A 23,194-nucleotide genomic window follows, 5' to 3' on the forward strand; every position below is an offset into this window, starting at 1 on the left:
CTCTCCTTATTAATGACTGTTCCACTGATTTTTTTCCTATGGTATTCTAGGAATAGCTCTGAGAGAAACAGTTTCACTTCGGTGTCGCAGATCATCAGCAAAACTCTTATTTTTTTTTTATTTGTACAGAAGCCTTCTGTGGTTTTAAATCTCTGACGAAGAAGATGAGCTATTTGATATTTTTACAAGAGATCAGGAAGAAAAATTAAAAAGGTCATTGCAAACAAGTTGACAGAAAATCTACAGCTGAAAGGGTGAGTCCAGCATCAAGATAATGTTTCAGCCTGGGCTTAATTTCACGTGCAAGTCTGTCTTAATCAGCATAACAGTTCATACTGTGCTTCATTCTGAGCACATGCTTTGCTGCTTCAGAGTGCAGAGTCTGAAATCAGTGGGGTAGCATTGATGTGAAGAAGGAAATTTGGCTATTATTGTATTTGCACAAAGCCACCCCTTCTACTGAAAATGTAAGCTCAGATCTGTTGGTGCAATCCCACATCCTTTGTAGAGACTGAATGCCTCTGGTAATGAATGAGCAACCATTTAAGAACAGCTTTTGCAATAGTCCTCTCTTCTGGCTCATATGGAGCTAATACGAAAGGTATGTGCCATTTGTCCTGGACAGAGTGCCACAACCAAGTACATCTACTCTCAAGCAACAGCCAAGGCTTTCTTCATAAAACATGAAAGAATGCATGGAGAGAAGGATGTGAATGTGCTGCAGTTTCCCACAGAAAACAGAACATTTGCCTACAAATCTGAGAAGCAGTTTACCACTACTTGGCAAACATCCTGATCACGCTGTTTATCAGAAACTTTTACTGCTTCTTACTGAGACAAAGCCATGTCTTTTGACAACCTAGATGTTCCTGTGATTCTGTGACAGGACATGACTGTCCTCAAAGTAATCTGAGATGAAGAGGAGTGGTGGAGAAGGGAAAGGAATTAGACATAAAGCTGATTAGATCTTTTTATGTTTTCCTCATCAAAAATGTTGGTCTTCCAAAACAAGAATGTTTTATAAAAATAGTTCATCTTGATCAAATCTTGACCTGAAATTCTTTAAGACAGACTTTCTTGTGGACTTGTACAGAATGTCACATTATAGCATTTTCATCACAATGTTTTTGTCCACTCCAGAACATCTTTTTACATAGAAATGGAGTTTATTAAAATATTTTCAAATCTAAATGATAACATTTAAAATTAGTTGTTTTGGTATTATTTAAATAGAAATATTTAATGGGTTTGAAAGAGTTTGTAAAACTTTAGTTGGCATTTTTGGAGCAGGGAAGGGGAAAGTTTTAAATAAAAATGATGGAAAGATCAGAAATCTAAGAAAGAAAATGAAGGATTTTGTATATAGGGAAAGTTTGGTGTTTAGAGAGAAAACTGAGAACACCATTTGACTCAATGGGGTACATATTGGAGAGTGAGATGTTGTCTAAACCCCACTTTCTGAGCCCTGATGAAAATCATCACATAATATTTTTTTTTTATGTTCACTAAATTATGCTCATGGTAATGATATATTACTTCATCTTGTCTGTGGCAAAAATATTAGGGTACAGTGTCTGACTTGGTTAAAGAGCACTGGAGAAAAAAAAATAATGATGTGTTGCTGTTAGACTTTTAAGCTTTTTTGCTTTTTTTTTTTTTTTTTTTTCTTCATTTTTTACCTTTACTACAACAGTCCACTGAATGCCCTGAAAATAAAGGAAGACAGGTGCAGACAAATTGCTAATCCAGGCTGGTGATGTTTTTGCTCTTAAAGAGGCTGGGATTTCAGTCAAGAAAATTGTAACATAATAAGCTTGTGAGGATGAGTTTGCTTCAATTTTTGCACTGAATTGATTATACTATAGCCTCCAAGCTGCAAGGGTGGATGTGTTATGTGAACATCATGCTACACAACTTGCGTTGAGACATCCCTGCAGTCTCTGGTGGGCAATTTGCTACATGGTGCAGCAACTAATGCTGTGAAACTAGTTTACCTCTGGTAAAATGCCATGCAATGGTGCAAACTAGTTAACACTGTACACCAGGAGCTTGATGAAGCTCAGTGCAGCTCTGCTGTGGTTCTATTAGTTCCAGCTTTGCACATCTATCCTCAGTGAGAGTGACGGATAGTGAATGGACTGAAGTTACTCGCAGACACAACACCAGTTGTCTGTATTTGGCGTTTTCTCACTGACAAGATGGGAACCCAAAAAGTATAGAAGACTCAGAGGAAGAAAGAGGGAAAGATAAAGTACAGTTAACAAAAGCAGGTGTTATTTATTTGAATTGAAGTATGGTAACTAGCTTCTCTCCGGGAGCTCTTGCAGAGCTTCAGGTTAGATTACTAGATTTTCCTTTGATCTTGATTTTTCTACTCTCTGTATTGGTTTAATTAATCTACTTGACTATGCTTTCATGACCTGGCTATTTCACAAAGCCCACCCACTATGAACTTTGAGCTTTCAGTACATGTGGAGGGAGAAATTATGAAGACTTTTCTGGTCAGGTTTCCTGGCTGAATGGCTGCTTGAAGGCACCTTTTCCCTCATAAATTTTACTTTCTGAGTTTGTAGCATGTGTTTGTATAGATGTTTCAGCCCTGGTGAGGACTGACTGAAGATAGCTGTAGGTAATATAAAATACTAATGTATAAAGTGGTATGTGTACATTAATACACTGGGATATATGTGCCAGGTTACCAGAATCCTTATGTTATAGAGAGTACAGTGTAGAGACAAAGAAATCAAAATACATGTCCAAAATACTTAGTGGAAGTCAGTGCCTGAGCCAGGCTAAGGATATAAGATTTGCCTGAGGTGGTATCCATGTTGGCTGCTCTGTTCAGTATTCACATCTCTGGTGTTCTGGAGCTATTCAAAGTGGCCTTGAACTTTCAAATCTGCCCCCAGATGAAATGGCACATCTCGTAGCAGTTGTGCATTTGGTAATATTGTGCTGCTGAAAGTAGTTTTGCAAGGTTGGATTTATTGTTTGTCAGGCTGTTTATTTACTTTTTTCAAGTCTGATGAGAGCAGCTTTGTAGGCTTTGGCTGTGTTATTTTCATTAGATTTCAAGTGCTCAGTTTGTTTTTGTTAGCTTGTCTGTTTGTTTTAAAAATCTTGTTTGTTCTTGGGATTGAAGTTGGAGAGCACTGTGCCATTTCCATGGGTCATGAAGGCACCAGGAATTTTTATTTCTCTGATGAACTCTGCGGCTGCCACCATCCCCTGACACTGGACTGACAACTGCCCTGGGGTAGGTTGGCTTCCCAGGGGCATCTGAACCTTCACACCTATAGGAGATGGTGTGGGCTGACCATGCTAAGCCAGGCCAGTTTTAGATGCTGTTGGGACCTCTTCCCAGACTGTGTTAGCCTCACTGCAAAGACTGCCCAGGATGTTTTGTGTTCATGTACAACTCTGTGCACATCCAGGTTTGCTTGTGGCATCAGCAGGGCAACAGCCCTCACAACACATCTCAATGACCCTAAAATCTGCACCACGTCAACTTCCCACACGGCTTTAAGGAAAATCTCAACTGTGCAAAACTTCCTGAACACATCTGTTCTTAAGAACACTTATGTAACACGGAGTAAAGTGTATTTGAAAAACAGGTTTTGGTGTGAATGGGTGGGGATTATGAAAATATCTGCCCAGGTTATGCAAATATTTGCCCTCTCTCTTTTAGGAGCAATGAAGGCTGCCTTGGATTTTCAGTGCTGTTGAGCTGTTACGGGAGAGCCTGCTGGAGAGCCTCACCTATCTGTTTTCTGGCTTCTGAATAAGTGTTAGAGCATGCAGTATCTGTACTGGCACAGGTAAGCCTTATTTACTTTCCCTTATTCTTTTTCTGAAGCTGTATTTGTAATGTAAGCCTACCCCAGCTAAGCACTGTTGGCAGAAGGGTGATGCCAATAGAAGCATTTTTGGAGGACAACATTCCTTTTCTGTTATTCTACCGTGAGAATAACAAGTATATCTAATGGAGAGGGAAGAACAATTCCATCTTCAGTGGATTACCCTATTTGTGTGGGACAACCCCATTACCAGTGGCTGAAGCTTGAAGTTTATGTCACTGAGTAATTAAATATAGAATGTCTAATGACACTAGCATCTAAGATATTGAGCCATGTAGTTTTACTGGTCTGTATAAAGTCAGATTAAGTTATTGACTTTTTGACTACACACTTTGTTTCCTCAGACATTGAGATAGGATTAGCAATTGTTTAAATGCCATGCCTGTTTGCATAAGGGACAAAAAGTCTTGCCTACAACATATTGCATGTGCTTACAGTCCCACTCCTACCTTTCCCTAGTATGCAAAGCATATGCTTATCAACACAGAAAAGCAAAACATTTGCCCTCAGGGTTTCCTGTGTCAGTACACAGATGGGTAAAATCAGTGTTCATGAGGGCTAGCAGAGTCTGGTGTGGACAAAGTTTGAACCAAGTTCTCAGTGGGTAATTTTCAATTGAATTTTGTAGGCTCAGAACTAGACCTGAAGTGGCTCTCAGGTAAATCAGGAGTAATCTGGGGCAAAACGTGTCTACTTCCATATGCAAGTAAAACCAGTTGAAGCTTTGTCCTGAAGAGAAAGAGGGGAACAATTATGGTTAAATACCAGTCAGAGCAATTCTGGTGAGCATGTAGTGCCTTCAGCCTGAGATTTCCTTCTTGCACCTGAGGGAGGAGGTTAGCCTCATCTGATTTCTTTCCCCATATGCTGGTGTGTAGTGAGCATGCTGGCTTCTGACTGACGTCAGTCAGGCTGCTTGTGGACTAATCTAATACTGTCCAAACCCATTGTAACACTGAGTATGTCAGAACTGGTAATGAGAAGTTGCAAAGAAGCAGAATCAGTGCCTGCTTCTTTGTGCTATGATGCTACTGAGACTCTAGTGAAAGGCATATCCATCACATCATCAGTACTGGCTGTGTGAACTGTTGTTCAAATCAAATAAGTCTAAGCTCATATATAAGAATGGAGAAGGAGCATAAGGGCTGGTGAGAACCAGAACTCTCCTGAATTCTATTGTTATAAATAGCAATGAATGTAAAAATAATTTACACTGATGCTATACTTTGAAAAGAGCCCTGTAAGAATGACATTGCAAGGGCTGATTCACTTAACTAGTGTTATATCCTTTATGACTTGAAGATCCCAGTTTTATCAAGAAAAAAAAAAAAAAAAAAAAACTGTTCTAAATTCCAGTTCTGCAAATTTAGCCTTGTCCGTACGACCGTAAGAGTCAGGATGAGTTATTTCTGGCTTTGACAATGCTGAAAATAAAAATAGCGGGCCATTTACCTCTTCTGGGATATCTGTCTGTAACTCCCTTGAAACCAGTGGAAATAGCAGGAGATCTGCCATTTATAGATTCAGCATTTTCATATAGAATTTGCAGTCATGCTGATGTGGGGAGGAAAGAACACCAGTTTTCCCATCCCTGTGGTAGTTATGCAAGATTAATAGAATTAAAACAACTTTAAACAACATTTTCTTTTTTAAACCAAACTAAACAGGGAGGACTGAACACACAGAGGGAACAGATCTATTGATTGGAGAGCTAAGCCCAAACTTATTTTCAGACTTTAAAGAAAACAGCGCTTTACAAGATTATTCACTCTGAGTACTTTTGTCATTCAAGAGATTTGCCATCCAGCCTGCCTCACTGCATTTTTGCTTGCCAGTGCATTAATGTTTAAAGAAATACCAAGAAACCGTTCCTAATCTGTTATGGTGCAGAGGAATGAAAGGAGCCTGAAAGTCAAGAATCTAGGACTAAAAGTAAGTGAAATACTAAGTTCAGTTTTTCAGGAGACCTATGTATGGTGAGGGTTTGCACCTGCTTTGGTCTGAAAAGACAGGCTGATCCGGTGGTTTTCCACGCCTTTCCTGTTGCTGTTGCAGGGTGCATCTGGAAGAGTACTGAGACCAGACGATGGGCGAGGGCAACATGTCCTCTCTGCTCTGCAGCACTTCAAGGGGAGCCCGAGGACTTGGAAGCCCTGGAGAGCTGTCAGAGACATGTGGACAGAGCTACCAGTCCAGGTATTTGCTGCCATTTCAAGTCCCTCCTCCCTCTCCCTTCTTGACCTGCTTCCTAGGCTGGCGTGGAGAGGGAGGAAGAAAGAGTAGGGTTTGGGCTTGGGCCTTATTTCCCTGTTGTATGCTCTCAAAAGGTAAGAAAAGACTGAAGCTCATACATGTAAAGTCTAATGGTGCTCAGACAGGAACCTCAATGGCAGGGAACTATTCCTGTGTTTAACACTTGCCTGCTTCCCCGTCCTTCTACCCAGCAGGACATTCCCTGAAGGACTCTGTCCCTTTGGTGGTTGTTGGCAGCAGGTAACAAAACTCTTTTGCAAAGCTTCCCATTCTTTGCTCACAGTGTTTGCTCAGGGACACAACAGCAGTGGACTTGAGCTTTCTGAGAGCACGGTTTCAGAAATGCATGCAGGGCTAGGCATGGTGCCAGCTGCTTGTTTTAGTGGAAAGGGAAAAGACAAACACATCTGGGGCTTATTCTGCTCACGCTCACTGACACCAGCAGGAAACAAACCCACCGAAGTGACTGGGATTGCATTGGTGCACAGCTATTGTTTTGTGGACCCTCTGTTGGGCCACTAAAGGATTGGTGGTCTTAATTGTGCACACACACACGCACCCACAGAGAATGGTGTGTGAGGACAGACAGCGATCTGTCTGTGTCCTCTATATCACAGGAAAGCTGCTTACCTAGTGCTGGTGGCCACAGGCTGCTGTCCTGAACTAGGGAGCCAAAAAGAGTATCCTGGTGTGGTATAGCTGCCACAGCCCCACCAGAGATTGCCTGGATGCCCCATTCAGTGCTCGGGGAGGAAGTAGTGTTTGTGCCAAATGTCTGATCTACTGTTCCAGTTAATCCATGGCTAAGTTTCCTTGGAGAGAAAACCGTCAATTCATGGATCTGGGCTCACTGTTTGGGATCCAGTTCTTTTTTAACACAGACCGATGGCAATTTGGCCATTTCTATCCATAGAAACAGGGTCATACTGTTTGTATTCCATGTCAGTTGAAATAAAAATGATGTGTGACTATATATCTGCCAAATCTTAAAGCAATAAAAAAGAATTACTGACAATCTAGCAATCTAATAGACAAACAATCATCTGCAATTTGTTTTAGGGAAATGAGACAATTTCCCTCTTTGCTATTAACTGTGCTGCACTGGTTCCCACTAGGTCTGTTTAGGGGACTGTTCTTCTTACTCATTTAACTGGATTTTGTATAAAATTAAGGTACTTTATGTAGTACTTCTGCAGAATGAAGAGGACACTCAAATAGATAAAAGCTGTTGCATAAAAGCCCAGCAATTATATGACCTAGCCACTCTCTATTCCATTCCAGTATCTGTGGAAATCACTTACTCCAGTTTACCAACATATTGATTCAGCTCTCATTCCCCATGGGAAAAAGCTGGAAAGCTAAATGATTGCCATACATATCCATTAGCTATTTCACATGAGGTAGCACAAGGAACACCATTCGTTTTGTAGGTGTGTGTGATTCTGCTTCTGCCTGATCAGAAAGGCAGCATCCCATCCCTTGTTTTCATGGTATCAAGTGCAGGCCCAGAGCTGTGGTCGTTTTCCTTGTGATCATTCACGTGGAAGAACCAGGGATACTCTGTGGCCAGAATATCAAGTTTGGTGTCCTTCATCACTCCTGGTTGTTTGCAATGCAAATGGAAGGCTTTGTCTCACATAGTACCATATCCATGGTAACCAAATGAAGACAAGTTTGCATTACTTCCTTAGCAAAGTGTAATCCTTCCCCTGGCACATGTGCCAATGAGGCATACACAGTTAAAGGGACAGCAATATATTTATTGGAAAGGGAAGCAACCAAAACAAATAGTGGCTGTTTTTTTTTTTTTTTAATTTATTTATTTATTTTCCCCTCCTGTTTAGGTTATTGCTGCTCTTGCTCCTCTACCCTCCCTTTCCCATCCTGTCATTTTCTAGAGTTCCTGTTAAAAACTAGACTGGTCCTGATTTCTACTTTCCCTTCGCCTGGAGGCTAAGCAAACAAACATCCATCCGAACTGTCAACTTAAACACCACTTTCTTGGCAAACAGCCTCTCCTTGCCCTTCCTGGTATCTTAAAATAAATAAATATATAAATAACGGAGGTGGAAAGCCAAGCCAAGAACACCAGTTCATGTCCCCTAGTTTTTCAGGCTTTGGGTCTGTGGCAGAGCAGAGACGCAGAAGCACTAGCCTGCAACTATTCCATTGTACTAACAACTGGATCAAGCCATACAGGTTGGAGATTATCATTTTTTTCTTGTTAAAAATTTAAATCTGTAAAAAATTTTAAAAAGTCCTTTTATTTGCCCCTTTTCTGATCTGTAAGATATGTGTGAGAAATACATATATATTTAATTTTCTGGTTTAAATTCCAGTTAAAAGAACTTGACATAAAGAGCTTTGATTTTTTCAAACCTTCACAGACTGTCTCTCTTGACCAGCCAGGAAACATTTTTAGCAAAGGGACCAGATTCAAGCTGAGTGTACTGCAAAACTGTTGCTATTGTTACTGCTTTCACTGTTGTTTTGTTGTCTTGCTTGTGACAACCTGTGCACTGAATTTACGCATTTTCCCTTATGTATCTGAGAGGCTTAAAATACAACTCTTTCTCTCCTTCTTCATCACAGTCTTATGTTGTTTCAAATAGAAATAGTTCTGGCTATTGTTATTTAGCACTATCTGTTATATGTTTCCTCTCAATCAAGAGTGAGATTGCATTGAGATTAAAATGCAACATGATGATATAATTGACTTCCAGTGAAGTTATTCACACTGAGCAACACTGATTGTCTCAACTAACAGTAGGACTTCTATTTTGAAAGGAGTCAGATTGTGGCCTGTAAGCAAGAATTGTACCGAAGACTTTACACAAAATGTACCCAAATTTGCCAATATATAAGAAGGCTGGAAGTGTTATTACAGCTTACACTACCTGGTGCATTTCCAAAAAAGCTTAATTCCCCAGAGTAACTTCACTTAAGGGAATCTTGTGAGTTTTCCCATGGGTGTTCCAGGGTTGCTTTGAACATCAGACTGAATTCTTTCCTTGCTTTCAATGCAAATGGAGACAAAGTAAATGAGTGTCTTCCTACACCAGCTATGATTTCACTGCACTTAACGGCTCACAGGTTGATGGGCAGGGAAAAGGGGACTTCAACTTCATTTAGCTGTCTAAAGTCAGGTGCTCAAGTTAAACACTGAAAAGACTTTTGTCATCGCCATTTGTTTCTAAGTAGGACAGAGAGAAAACAAGAGTCTTCAGTCTTCAAGCAGCGGTTTGTCCACAGAAATGGCAACTGAAAAGAGTGAATACTGCAGAAAAGAAATGACACATGTTCCTGCCTGAGGGCACTGCAATAACTGCACCTCTCTTCTTGTTTACTGGAGCAAAGATAGGTAGATACATACCATGAGCTTTCTTTTCTCCCTGAAGGAGCTGCCATGAAAAGCATAGCTAAGCCAGAATGCCTAACACAACTGTATCATATAAAAGACTTTGAAACAATAATTAGGAACTTCCCTTTCCCTGTCCCCATCCCTGTCCCATCCCTTCAGTGATTTATTCAGAAATTGTATATTTGAGTTCATAGAGTCAATAATATAGACACTTCTCATCCTGGATTTGGCTTCTGAAAAAAAAGCATTATGTTTTCCTTATTCATTTTGTGCTGTAAAAATGTACTTAGTGTGCTGCTGTCATACCTAAACAACCTGCAAATATGCTAAAATACTCTTCTGAATAGAAATGGAATGTCTTGGACATTTAAAATCCTTCTTAACTGAAGTATCTGAGATTTGCTGCTACCTCTTAATTTATATCTCTAGAACTACAAGTTTACTTGTATTTCTCAATATTAAAGTTAACTATCAGCTGTCTACTCAAGTATTGCTGCACCTGGATATGGAGCTGTTTGCATTCATAACCATCTAAAGAAAGTGGATAAATATTAAAAAAGTGTGATTGAGTAATCACTTGACAAATGGAAAGGGAAGAGTAATATTAATAGCAGTATCTGGTAGGTAACATGCAGTGTGAGGAACGTGGTGCGAAGCTGATGAAGTTCAAGATCCTGTTTCAGTGAAACAAACACACTTTACTGTAGTTGATGGCAAGGAGAATGGTTCTGTTAAATTCTGGCAACTGAAGTGAGACAAATCTGTCTGGGAACCTGCCATAAACTGTTTATGTGTTTTTCAATTTTAGAAACTTTATTTCTTACATTCTCTAGTTAAGAGCTGGTATAAATTGCTCGCTGTTGCAGATTCCTCAATTTCTACCTTGAAACCTCCTCAGAGGGGAGGAGGAGAGGGGGGAAAAAAAAAAAGAAAAAAGAGATTTCCAAGATGTTCTCAGTGTGTTATCAAATGAACAAAACACACAGAACATGGAAACCAGCCAGTCATTCATTCCATCGACAGATTTGCAGAGCTAAATTTGCTTCTGGAGAGCAGTTAGAAATTAAAACACACAGATGATGAGTGGTGCTGGCACCCAAACTGTGATCAAGAGGACACTCTTGTCTGAAAAGATGTACCCTATCAGATTAATCATTATGTGTTAATTAATTTGAAATCAAAAGGATGTCTTCTTCTGTCTATGCACAGGAAATTAATGGTGATAACACTAATTAAATGTAATGGAAGTTACCTCTGTACTTCTCACATCTGGGGCCAAACTCTTTATTGCCCTTCATGTTGTGTCATTTACAGTTCAATCCCATTGTAGCATCTTACCCTCTTTGTACCCTGCTGTAAATGGCTGAGCAAGTCATCAGGCAATGGAGAATCAGGCCAATGGATTACTCAGCTGGGAAACAAGCTAATTTCAATTAAACTAGCTCTAAACTTTGATATCTAGCCACAAGAAGGTGTGTCATTGCATCTCCTCTTCTGTAAGCCATTCTAACACAAGAAAATGGCTCTTTTGCCTCACTCTCTCCCATTGCTCCCCAAAAGCAATACTATCTTTTCTGTGACCTCCTTCTGCTGCATTACTCCAGGCAGCTTCTGTGGCAGGAGGGAGGCTCCATTTCCTCACAGTAGGGCTTACCTGGGGTCCTCAGGTAAGAAAAATTCTCTGGTGCCAAAGGATATGGAGGGAATTTCATTCTTCCTGCTTTAGGTACTGGTTTGCCAATGCATTGCAGGGGGTAAGGGGCGCAGGAGATATGTGAGGACTCTTCTGCATCCTTTTCTGAGGCAAGACAGACTTTTCACCTCGCTGATCCTCTTTTCAACTGTCTGGCAGAGAGGCATATACATTGATCTAGAAGGCGAAAGGAAAAGCTATCTCTGGACTCATTTTGACTACTTTTTCCCATTTACCTTTACCCCAAATAACAGCAGATGACTCTCACTGTGGGCAATTTTGTTGTTGTTGTTATTTATTTGTTTGTTTGTTTGTTTTTCTTTGATCAATTGCAGCAACAGGATTGGCTGCTCTCAGCTGCATCTGTGCTCAGGATATGAGATTTTCTGTACGCTGCCATCCCTGTTCTTCCTTCAGCTCAGTATTTTCTCACCATTCTTATGTAGCTGAAGTTCTTCAACTGAAAGGAATTTGTGAGGAATCTGTAGTCTACTACAGCAAGTAGACTAGGCTCTAGACTTTCTCTGCCACAGGGCCAAAGGACTTGTGAGCACATTTAATACTGTACATCCCATCCTCTGCTAACCTTTCAGTATTTATTCAAGGCTTTTTATTTGTTTTATTAGTTTTGAAGTCTTCTATACAGTAACAAAAATAAATTACCTGGTGTATCAACTCTGTTATGCAAAGACAAATTGCTAACTACAGCTAAAAATCTAAGTTATTTCAAAGGCTTATAAGTATCAGATACTTAAAATGATTCTTGTTATAACAATAGTGATTGCAATTCACTTCCTTCCCCTTCATTGGATGGGGAAAAATTACCATGTGTTGCGAAATCTGATTTTATTTCCCTCACACTTCATCTTTGTTCTACTCTTTGTACTTGTAGTTGGATGAATGTGCTACTTGTTAAAATACATCACACCCAGGATTGACTCACTAGCTATCGCAAAGCTCTGTGATTAGTCTCAGGGCAGGCTGCTTTTTTGGTCTACAAAGAAAAGCATCTACAAACAGCTCTATCTCTCTTCCTCCTACTGTAGCAGAACTTCTGTGGTGGTCCCCTACTCTTTGCCCGTAAAGGGAGCCTAGAAGGTTGATGTGGGGAAAACGTACTGGTTTATTGGAGATTTTAATCTTCAGTGCAACAGTGATGAGCTTTCAGGGTCACAGCTGAGCAAAGATTGACAGTCTTAAAACAACTCTGTTGCTCTGTAGTATAACAAAAATCAGAGAAGCCTTTCAAATCCATGTATTTTGTATTATATATGTCAAAATTAGATTTCTAAAGTTTTGAGTGTAAAGATCTCTGATTGCCGTACCGTTTCCATGTCTTTTCACTGTGCAAATCATGACTGCACCATTGAATCTGCATGAGAGTATTTCAACAAGAACATATCCTGCTTTGTCTGCCTGAGCTGCATTGAAGATCAGCTCTTCCTGACTGTCATGGAGAGCAAGGCAGCTCCTTGAGCTGGTGATCCCAGTGGCTTCAGATGAACCTGAAGGAAAAGAAGCCTGTTTGTTGCACTTTTCAGCAAAGAGCTAAATACTTCTGAGTCATCTTTGCTTACCTTCAGGTTAAAAACTGAACTGAATGGTAGGAGACCTGGGACCCTCTGCTTGCTCTGCCCCAGGCTTCCTGCATGGCCTTGGGCAAATAAGGTGAATTACATGTGCTGTGGTTCCCCTGCTTGATAAAAAGGAGTCTTTTAAAAGGATCATCTTCAATGATCCTCCCTCTACACAAGAGCAGGCTGTCTTGTCCTTTCAAGGTATGGCAGGAACTGTGCCTCAGGTTGCAGTCATACAGAATCAGAATAGCTGGTTTTCCATTTGCATTGGGGCTGCTAGATGCTTTCAAATCATAGATGATTGGCAGATAATAGAGTCAAATGAATAATTCCAGATTTTTCTATGCTTTCGAAATTTGGTTTTTAAATCCTCAGATTACCAAGTTAAATGACTAGACCCTTCTCCTGATATATTCATGCATTCCAAGATTCACCAAAAATCAAGCAACACAATGAGGTAGTTAATTGTTATAAACTGATGTGGTAATACTTTACCTGAGCATGTTACTTTTATTTTTGTATTTAGAAGACTCTATAGAAGAGAATATTCTTCACTGTTTGAATTCTTTTTTTTTTTTTTTTTTTTTTTTTAAGTTTTGGTCACACTATTCCTTAATCATTTGTTCCCTGAGTTCTCCAAAAGGAGATATAATGTCTGCAATATTGAAATTTTCTTTAGGAAAATCATGACCCCTTAAAAATTCAGAACAAATTATTTTTCTTTGGCTGATGTCAACCAAATAATTTATTTTATTTTATTTTGTTGACCTGCATCAAAACATTCTTTCACAACTAGTCAGTATTAACTGACATGCCTTGCTTATGATCCAATGTCTCATGAGAACAGTTCTCTGTTCAGTTCCAGGGTATTCTTTGAAGGATAACATTTTCCATCATGTGTCCGGATAGCTTTCTGATCAAATTACTTGGTACATCATGGGAATTTGATAATGCTACATCCTCATGGGAGGTGTAGCTTACCACATGAGTGTGATTTATGGCAGAAACTGTTGTTATCACAGAATCATCTAGGTTGGAAGAGACCTCCAAGATCACTGAGTCCAACCTCTGACCTAACACTGTTATATATACCTATAGCTCCGTGAAGCAATGGGCTACCATAGGGAAATATAATTTAACCTTGAACTTACTTAAATTTGTGTGTATTTTGTTCACCAATATTTTTGTATTTCAACTTTTTCTACTGTTTCAGGATAGAAAAACTCTGAAAGACCAGTATTCTCATGAACTGAAAAATACTGAGTCCAGGACTCCATGCATTCACTGCAAATGAAGCTTGTGTCTATTTGGTTAGAGTTGAGGTTGTACCAGAGAAGAAGAAGAAGGGAAAAAAAGAAAGGCACAGCATTAGGAATGATGTTTGGAGTATGGTAAGGTATTGCAGGGCTGAGTATTATCATTAACAATTACTATGTCACCAAAAAGGCTTCTGTTTACATTCCTCACACTCCTTCCCCTGGGTAACCTGATTTGATTAGATTCTTGGTAAAATTTAAGTTCAGTAGTGACAGGCTTGACTCATGCAGAATGTTAAAATTTCATGGGCTTTGCCTTAATCACAAATACAAGATTTGAATCTCAACACTTAACGGAGGCAAGTGTATGATAAGAAGAAAGTAAGTGGTGTTCAGAAGCAGCAGAAAGGATGGGCTTATGGCTCTTCGTTCTTCTAACAGCCATCCCCATTCAGCTGATTTATGCCCCAAGTGCCATTAGGGTGGGTGCCTGCCCATCCAGTTGACTCCCAGACCTAATCTATTCTCAGGAGAGCAGTCATACTTTCAGGGAAATTATTTTTACAGGTGGCTTACTACAAAATATCAAATACCACAGACTTCTGAGGGGAAGGCACCAACGGGAAAAAAGCTGGTGTTCATGGATATGCTGTGTCTTCCTCCATTTGGAGATATAATGAGAAGGTTCTCAAATGAGGTTTTCAACAGAAAAGTCATAGGATCACCTTCTTCACTGGCATAAGCTGATTTTCGTCTGTTAAAGGAGTGGAGGTCTTTAGGATTGGTTTTCAGAAAGGTCTGGCAGTTATGGCACAAGAGGTTCAAGTGTGCCTGACATGAATACAGAACTTCTCAGTCTTTTCCCGCTTTCCTGATTTGCTGAATGTAGTGAATTCAGAGATATTTATTTATTTACTTTTAAAGGAAAGAGACCAAAAGAACAGATCACTTCTCAGGTCCTTATAAATTCCTGAAAGTTTCCACATTTTTAGTGCTTTTGGGAGCCCAGTGCTTCCATATCTACACTTTTTATTAGTTTCACAAGTAAAAGGTGCAGTTCAATAATATACAATTCAATACTTTCTCCTGTTACTCAGATGTTATTGAGGCTAAAATGTTTTATCGTCCCTCAAGTATCAGAGGCTACATTTCACTTAGCAAAATATGTTATTCATAAGCAAAGATATACTTAGATGTGCAGTTAAACAGAGCACCAATTAGCACCACAGTTGGTTTACAAAGTATTTTTTGTTTGTTTGTTTGTTTTCGTAAGATTTTCTGACAGATTTCTAAAGGGCATTATTTCCCCCAAAGTATCTTCCAGTTTGGTAATGAGATTCAGTGTTTCTTGTGTCAGGAATAAAATACTTACACAGATCATGAAATGTAAATACCATACCCTTCCCATTACTATTTCTGTGACCTCTTAAATATGGAGAAAACAAGCTCTAATGTTTCAAAATGTCAAGCTCTCTAATGAGGAGTGTCTCATGAGAATCTTCTCATTCGAAAAAGAAGTGGAGATTCCAGCCATGAATGAGACAGCCCATGCAAGTGCAAAGTTTGTCCAAGTCATGAGGTGGATATGGTTTCATGAGTAGATGACTGTCACTTAACAGGTTGGGTGGCTTAGCCTTCCTAACTCTACATTTGTATGTTCTTCACACATTGTTTAACTTACTTGATGCTACAAAATATAGTTAGGGTGTCACAACCAGTGTTTTCCCAGTGTAAGAGTACAACCACAAGCAGCTACTGTCTCTACCTGATGTATGGTAACCTACCAAGATTTGTGCATTTGATCATGAGTCTCAACCCTTCATTTTTCAGTGACCTGTTGCTACTTAAGGCCTCCTACAAACAACAACTTTCTCATCATTACTTTATTTACTTAATACCCTGGCCAGTGTTTCACACTGATAGATTTTTAATTTGGCAGTACTTGTGTTCATTCACTCCCAACAGTCTGAGATATTGAGGAAATAAAAATTGCAGCAAGTTTGTTGTTGTGGGGTATAATGTTCTGTTATGGAGAAGAGTGCCTACATTGTGCTAGGGAAAAATTGTATTAGCCCACACTTTTAGATCATTTTTTTGACATTCTGAAGCATTTTTATAGTGAATCTACAGCTACTGTTGGCACATGGGTAGGAAATTGTATACAACGAGTAGCTGATTCTTATTCAAATTATGCTCAGCTTGCTGCTAGAAAGTCTGATTTATGTTGCTACAGCAAATTACAGGATGTCAGTAACCTTTATGTTCTCAATTTGGATGGATATCCTTGCGCTGAGTAAGCCAGAAGGAACTTATGTTAGAATTTACGAGCGGAAAAATAATCCAGCAGAGAACACGAAAGGATGTTTTCTCCTTTTTTATTGACATAATTTTGTTAAATAGAAAACAAAATTTTAAAACCTAGACAAAAATATTCATCTTGTGCAATGCAGAAAGTTATCTACTGCCTTTCCTAGGCAAATGCTACCCCAGCTTTCAAAGGATCAAGAATTGTGTTATTGCAGCTTTTGGAGAGGAAGTGATAACTACAGGCACTGCGTATTTGCATACAACTTACTTATTGCCAGTATAACTAAGTTAGTGAAATGATAAAATTTGCACCTTATAGCTCATAGATATAGCATGCATGTAGTCCAGTAAACAATTTTAGCAGTTCTTGGAAAAATATTTTCTGTTCTAGAAATTCTTGTAAGTGTCCTGCAGCTGTTGTGCTCCTCTCAAAAGCATTTAGGACCATGATGCAAAACCAAATGAAATCAATAGTAAAATAGTCAACAGCTTCAGGGAATTACACCTGAAAACTGTTAATCACAAAAAATAAATTAATAAATAAATTGTACCAGCATTTCCTGGAATTAAAATTTAAAGTAATGTATTTAACTATTGTTTTCTTCAAAAATCAGGGATGAAAAGGTATTTTAATCTTATTTGTTGCATGTACATCTTCAGTGGTTTTGTAGCAAAAGGTGGAATATACTTGATAGTGTCTACATTTAAAGAATAGAACCTTAATATATCACTAATGGTTTATGAAATGTAAAAGCATCTATTTTCCCCTTCTTACTGATTTCTGTTGCAATTGTCTGCGACTAACTTGTACCATGAGTTGAGTTTCCCACAAAGGTATTGTTCTGCAACTTTGCCACTTTAGCTAAAATGTTTCTTTACATATATTTTGGTCTATTCTCTAGTTTGACACATTTTCTCTTTTGAAGGACAAAAATGGAAAGAGAATGATTTAAAAAAAAAAAAAAAGTTCTTGTTTGCAGTTTCCTTGTCAGTACCAGAAATGCTACAATTGTGCAAAGTTGCAGGATGTAGGTGTCAGACACTGTAGTGATCTGTTATAAGTTCTTTTTTCTTCCTTTTCTTTTTGACAAAAGGAGGAATTTTATCTAGTACATTTTTTCCTTCCTCAAATGGATAACAACATTGTTAGTTCAAAAATCTGCATATTGCTTGCGGTTTGTTGAAGACGTAAACTGAGGGATAACCTGCAATGAGAAAAAATGGATCAATGTTTCCTCTGTATATAAACATTTGCTACTGATCTTGATAGGTACATGTAGGTAAAATTTAGCTTGGGTCTAACAAATGCATGCCATCGTTCCTGTTAAGAAAGACAGCTATGCCAGAGCTTAGTTCCTTTTGCAATGAGCACGTTCTAAAAAACAGATATTTCTCTGCAAGATTACCGGATACAAACACAATGGGAAGCTAAGTAAAGAATTGTTCTCAGATGCCACTCCTGCTGCTCCAGCTCATTGTGCCTTGTGTCTCCAAAACTTTGTTAAGAGTAATTACATCTCTTATAGTAGGTGGCTAGAGAAACCATGCTCCCTAAAGGTTCCTGAAAGATTCACCATCTGTCAAAAGTGAGCCATTCTGCCACCTTTATAATTAGCATTTACTGGTACCTCACACCTACGTTCTCACACCTACTGTAACATACTGTTCTTGAGAATAAGCGTATTGCCACGCTCCCATGCCGACTCTTCTTCTAAGGCATTGCTATTATGTATCATTATAAACCAAGAAAAAATGCAAATGTTTACTCTAGGAAAAAATCATAATGACATCCCAGAGGAGCACATGAGTAAACACTTTTTATTGTTGACTTTTTTTTCCAACCAGATCCCTGCAAGAGTTCTCAGAAAATCCGGTTATGTCAAGATGCAACAGTCTCAGCTCTGCCCACTCTGTCACAGGTGTGCCACAGAGGTTAGTTGTTTCCATGAATTTCCAGCTAAGAATAGGAGGAATTAGCCCTTTTAGTGATCAACGGATATGAGTACAACTTTGAGCATGCACTTTCAAGTTTTAGTTCATAAAAAACATCTCCTCATTTATTTTAACAAGATCAAAATGACCTTCTTAGTAACAAGCGTCTGATCTCAAATGCATTTGTACCAGTAAAACAAAATAAACAGACAAAACAACAAGAAAAAACTCACCTGAAACTGCAGTGTGCTTTGAATTCATTGGAAGATAAAAAGCTACAAGGTCTTATGGCAGCTGCAGCATCTTCCCTGTATTGTGTCTTGAAAGAAATTATCTCGCAGAGCTGTAAACCTACTCTTTTTATTAATGTTCCTCTTGCTTAGCTCTCTGGGTACCATGCCACCAAATACCTCTGGGGTAAGAAACCTGTGTTACTTGTAGCATTGTGACTGAAAATGACTACTTTCACTTAAGCAGTGGTCTCCACAAGAGGGGAGAAGGGAAGAGAATTATTTAACAAAAACAAGCCTATATAATAGTTGCTGAAAGAAAAGTGGTACCAAGACAGTAGTGTAAATAATCCTGATGTTTTCACCACAGCATCACTGAATGGCTGGCACTCTGGGAAAAGGATCCAGTAGAGATTCTTCTTGATTTGGGTTTTGGTACAGAAGAACCTGATGTCTGCACTAAAATCCCTCCTCGGTTCCTCAGTGGTGCTTCTGTGGCAAAAGGGATCAACATCCGTGTCTTTTTGGAAGCTCAAAAGCAGCGGATGGACATTGAGCAGCCAAACCTATATGGTAAGCATTGACATTTTGGCAAAAGGCAAAATTTCAGCCAGGAGGTAAAGCAAACAGCATGTGGACTAAGAGGGTAGAGAAGAAGAGGCTTATGAGAGAAAATGCATGAAAAAGGGACACGTATTCAGGAGACATCAAGAATCCTCATGCACCCCTTTGGAGTAATAACAATTCCCAATGTGGGTGAAGTACAGTTTAGCTCTCTTCAGCTGTGGGCTGTGATTTATCTGCTGGAGGTAGCTGCCAGTGTGTGGCATTTTAAAACATAACCACCAGCAGAACAGAACATGGCTCTGTTGCCTCAGTCGCTTCACCAGCAGCACACTCACATGTGTCTGCCATCAGTGGTGGTTTAAAGCAACATGCAGGATTTTGAATTCAGCCAGACCAGATGCGGGCTTGCATTCCTTTTTCCTTTCTGTGGGGGCAGGACCCCTCTCACAGGGAAATGTGCAGAGCAGTTGACAAGATCTTAACTTCCCATCACAAGGGCTGCCAGAGCTTGTGTATCAGACCCATACATCTCTAGCTAGACCCTCACAATTTTGTGGTTCAAATATGCCCAAAGATATGTATGAGGATCTTATCTTATTTTAAGCACAATAAAATTGCACCATTTAAAGAATGAAGTCTTAATTTTTATTCACTTTAGATGGTTTTAGTTCTCATTTTGTGTATTTAGCAGTTGAGAAATGAGTGCAAGGTCCTCACCCTGAAGATATATCTGCATTAAAATAGCATTGTTAATTCTCTGGTATATTGCCCATCTGAAAAGTCCAATTTTGACATCATTTCCCCTCATGTTTGCTGCATAGGATAGCCAGATGGCTCTTGAAATCTTCTGTTTACTTAAGATGCTCAGTGAAGCAGGATCTCTTGCATAGTCCGTGCATTCCCATTTAAAATTACAGTAAAGAAGCAGTATGGATGGAATAAGAATTGAAACAGAAATGTCAGAGCATCATGGAAAATGTGTTTTTTTCTCCCCTCTCTCTTTTTTTATAGCAAGCCCCATGCACACATTTCAATATTTACAGCAAACTGACACATCAGACAGGTTTCTCAGCTCTCACTTTCTCTTTCTCTAACTCCTGAAAGAGAGGGAGAGAGGAATGGAGATCATCTGTATGAGTAGATGGTGGATGAAGATCTCAGGGAAGAAGGTACAGAGCTTAGAGTGAATGAGAGGAAAGAGCTTCTAAGAGAAGGACTTTGCACAGTGAAGGCAAGCAGTGGTAAGGCAAGCAGTGGTAAGCCACGGTGTGAATTTAATAACTAGTTTTGCAGTAGTTCTCAATGGGAGCACTCTTAGTACACTTAGTGGCTTATCTGTATGGGGGAGTTACTGTGAAGTTAATTAAGGTCTGAATTTCTATTTTGGTGGGTGAGATGTCCATCAGAACATATTATCTTGCTTTTGACAGGTTGGGAGGGGGTTTTCACACCCTTCAGAGATGCTTACCTCTTCTTTCTTCACTGACTCTACATGTTTCCTTATATGTGGTGATTAACCTCATAAACCTTGCATCAAATTATAGGCATTTAGCTGAAGCACAGTCTCAAGGATCTTAATCACCACAGAGTCTCTCCATCTCTATAGAGAGTGGAGAGAGTCAGGCACCTCACATCATCCAGCCACTATTTCAAACACCTCTCAGAACAAGCCAGTCTGTCTAAGTGACCATGTAGGGAATCCAGCTTGTTGTACCTTCCTACAACAAGTGTCCCAAGAGAAGACTTACTGCTAATAGGAATGCACCTGGCTTAGTGTACAAAATCATAAGGAATATCCTTAAATGGACTTTCAAGGCATTTGCTTGCAAGCTGTTCTTTCTAATCTTGCCAACCTTAGGTTGTCCAATAATTTTGCAGTGAGTTGTATAGCAAGAAGGAGGGGTGGAAAATTCACGTTTAATAGCTTTGAAAATAGATTGCATTTACAGATTGGGATCTGATCTACCTGCCTTCAACGCTAATGCTGCACCTACATTTTCAGACACATAATGAGCCAGCTCTTCTAAAGCAGAAGCCCTGTAATGGCATTAAAGAAGACAGGTGATTTTGAAGGCCTCCAGAAGAAGATACAGAAAAAGATCTTCCTTTGTAAATCAAGTAGAAAGTTTGGGTCTAGTGATGTTTCATGGCATTTACGTTTTAAAAAACCTTTTAGGGAACCTCATACCCTTTACTGTTGGAAGACTGTCTCACTAGGGAATGAAAGAAATAAAAGTGCCAAATTGAGACAGACTGCATACCATCTCTAGAGACTTCAAGACTCTATTAAACCACTGTTGCCAAAGACATACTGGATGAATTTGGTTGTTGTCACCTGGTTTGGCTGCTTATAATCACCGAACTATTTCAATGCAAACAGCCTGAATTGTTCTAATTTGTCTGCAGAAAGTGTTTAGTTTTGGTTAGTGAATGCCGGAGAGATTATCTCATTGTCAGTTTACTTTCTCTTTTTCTCTGAAACAGCAGAGAAAGCTAACTGATTTAGTATGACGTGTTAGTCTGAGAAAGGGACTGATGGGGAGGATAATAGGTATAATATGGGTGACAACAAACCTGGAGGGGAAAAAAAAGAGGAGGAACCTGAGAGGGACTGGTGACTTTCATAGCAATGATCTCTCCACTTTAATATTTCCTTCATTTCCTAGTGCGATCCTTTTCTTTCTGTTTGCCTCTTCCCTGCTTGTGACAAAAATAGTTTTCTAGAGCTGCTCCATTGTTGATCTGACCTTTTAAAATGCATGGGGATTGTTACAGAGTTATTTGTTAATTGTCTCCTTGCTTGGTGCTGATTCTTCAGTGTTGTCAGAGTTTTTGAAGGGTTCAGTTCACAAAAATAAGCTGCATTTTCAAAAACATCAGTCACCCTTTAGGTAGCTCAGATCCAAAAGAAAAGCTTATCTCCATCACTCACTGGTGAAAATTTTACTGATGTCATCAGAAGTAACATTTGATTTCCTAACTGGTGGAATAAAGTCTCTTGAGAATCAGAAGTTACATTAAGTAAAAAATAATGATGCTTCTGACTATGTTGTTCAAAAAAAATCTTTGAAAACTTCAGGTTTATGAACATTTTAGTGTAAAAGTCTTGAAATGTTTAAATCTTACAATTAAAAAAAAAAAAAAAAGTACCACTTTTCTATACTGTGGTATCTAAATCTACCTCTTAGATTTTTTTTTTATTTTTTTTTTTTCCTGGGAGATTTTTACTTATTTCATAGAATCATAGAAGGATTTGTAAGGAACCTTAAAAGTCGCCCATTTCCAAACCCTCTGCCATGGTCAGGGACACCACCTCCCACTAGATCGGGTGGCCAAAGACCATCCAACCTGGGCTTGAACACCTCCACGGATGGGGAAGCCACAGCTTCCCTGGGCAACATGTTCTAGTGCCTTACCTTCCTCACTGTGAAGAATTTCTTCCTTATATCTAATTTAAATGTACTTTTTTTTTTTTTTTTTTTTTTTTTTTTTGGTTTAAAACCGTTACCCCTTGTCCTATCACTACACTCTCTGATAAAGAGTCTTCTGCCATCTTCCTTTAGGCCCCTTTAGGTACTGGAAGGCTGCTAAAGGTCTCCCTGGAGCCTTCTCTCCTCCACGCTAAATAACCCCTACCTCTTCAGAGGGAGAAGGTTACCATCTCCTTCAACTTGCTAGCTACACTTCTTCTAATGCAGTTCAGCACACACTTGGCTTTCTGGGCTGCAAGTGCACATTGCTGGCTCATGTTTAGCTTTGCACCCACTAGCACCCCCAAGTGCTAGTGCCAGCACAGAGAGAGACTGCAGGGCTGCTCTCTATTAACCTGTCACCCAGCCTGTGTTCAGGTTTGGGATTACCTTGATCTGGGTGTTTTAGCTGCTGCAAGCACCTCACTGAAGGAGTTGTTCAAGTCTCACTCTCCTCTGTGATGTATTAAGCAGACACCATTTTCCATGACATATGGTTGTGCTGTGACAACCACAGTTGAACAGTTGTGCTAGGCAGGATGTGCACAAATCACTAGATATATATCAGACAGTAAACCCATCCCTAGAAGAGAAATTAAATGTAAATTGCTAAATACATTCTTTGAGCTACAGCTTTGGTTCAAGCAATGACAGTATTGCCTAGGCTCACAAAGAAACAATCTAAAAAAGG

The 23,194-nt window shown here is 39.3% G+C and overlaps 1 protein-coding gene across 4 annotated transcripts in view; it reads left to right on the plus strand.

Moving 5' to 3' along the window:
* ITPRID1 (ITPR interacting domain containing 1) overlaps nucleotides 1–23,194 on the plus strand; it is a 76,291-nt gene that overhangs the window by 24,701 nt on the left and 28,396 nt on the right. For 3 of the 4 annotated variants that reach the window (XM_084507527.1, XM_084507528.1, XM_084507530.1), the window contains exons 3-7: nucleotides 130–254; nucleotides 3,689–3,818; nucleotides 5,913–6,053; nucleotides 18,150–18,236; nucleotides 18,837–19,039. In XM_084507527.1, the coding sequence (XP_084363653.1) occupies nucleotides 5,944–6,053; nucleotides 18,150–18,236; nucleotides 18,837–19,039 (400 nt within the window). In that variant the 5' untranslated portion in view covers nucleotides 130–254; nucleotides 3,689–3,818; nucleotides 5,913–5,943. Of the gene's footprint in view, nucleotides 1–129; nucleotides 255–3,688; nucleotides 3,819–5,912; nucleotides 6,054–8,162; nucleotides 8,310–18,149; nucleotides 18,237–18,836; nucleotides 19,040–23,194 lie in introns of those variants that run through there. The other variant, XM_084507529.1, reaches the window with a different exon arrangement.

The sequence above is a fragment of the Aythya ferina genome (genome assembly GCF_964211825.1).
Source record: "Aythya ferina genome assembly, chromosome: 2".
NCBI lineage: Eukaryota > Metazoa > Chordata > Aves > Anseriformes > Anatidae > Aythya > Aythya ferina.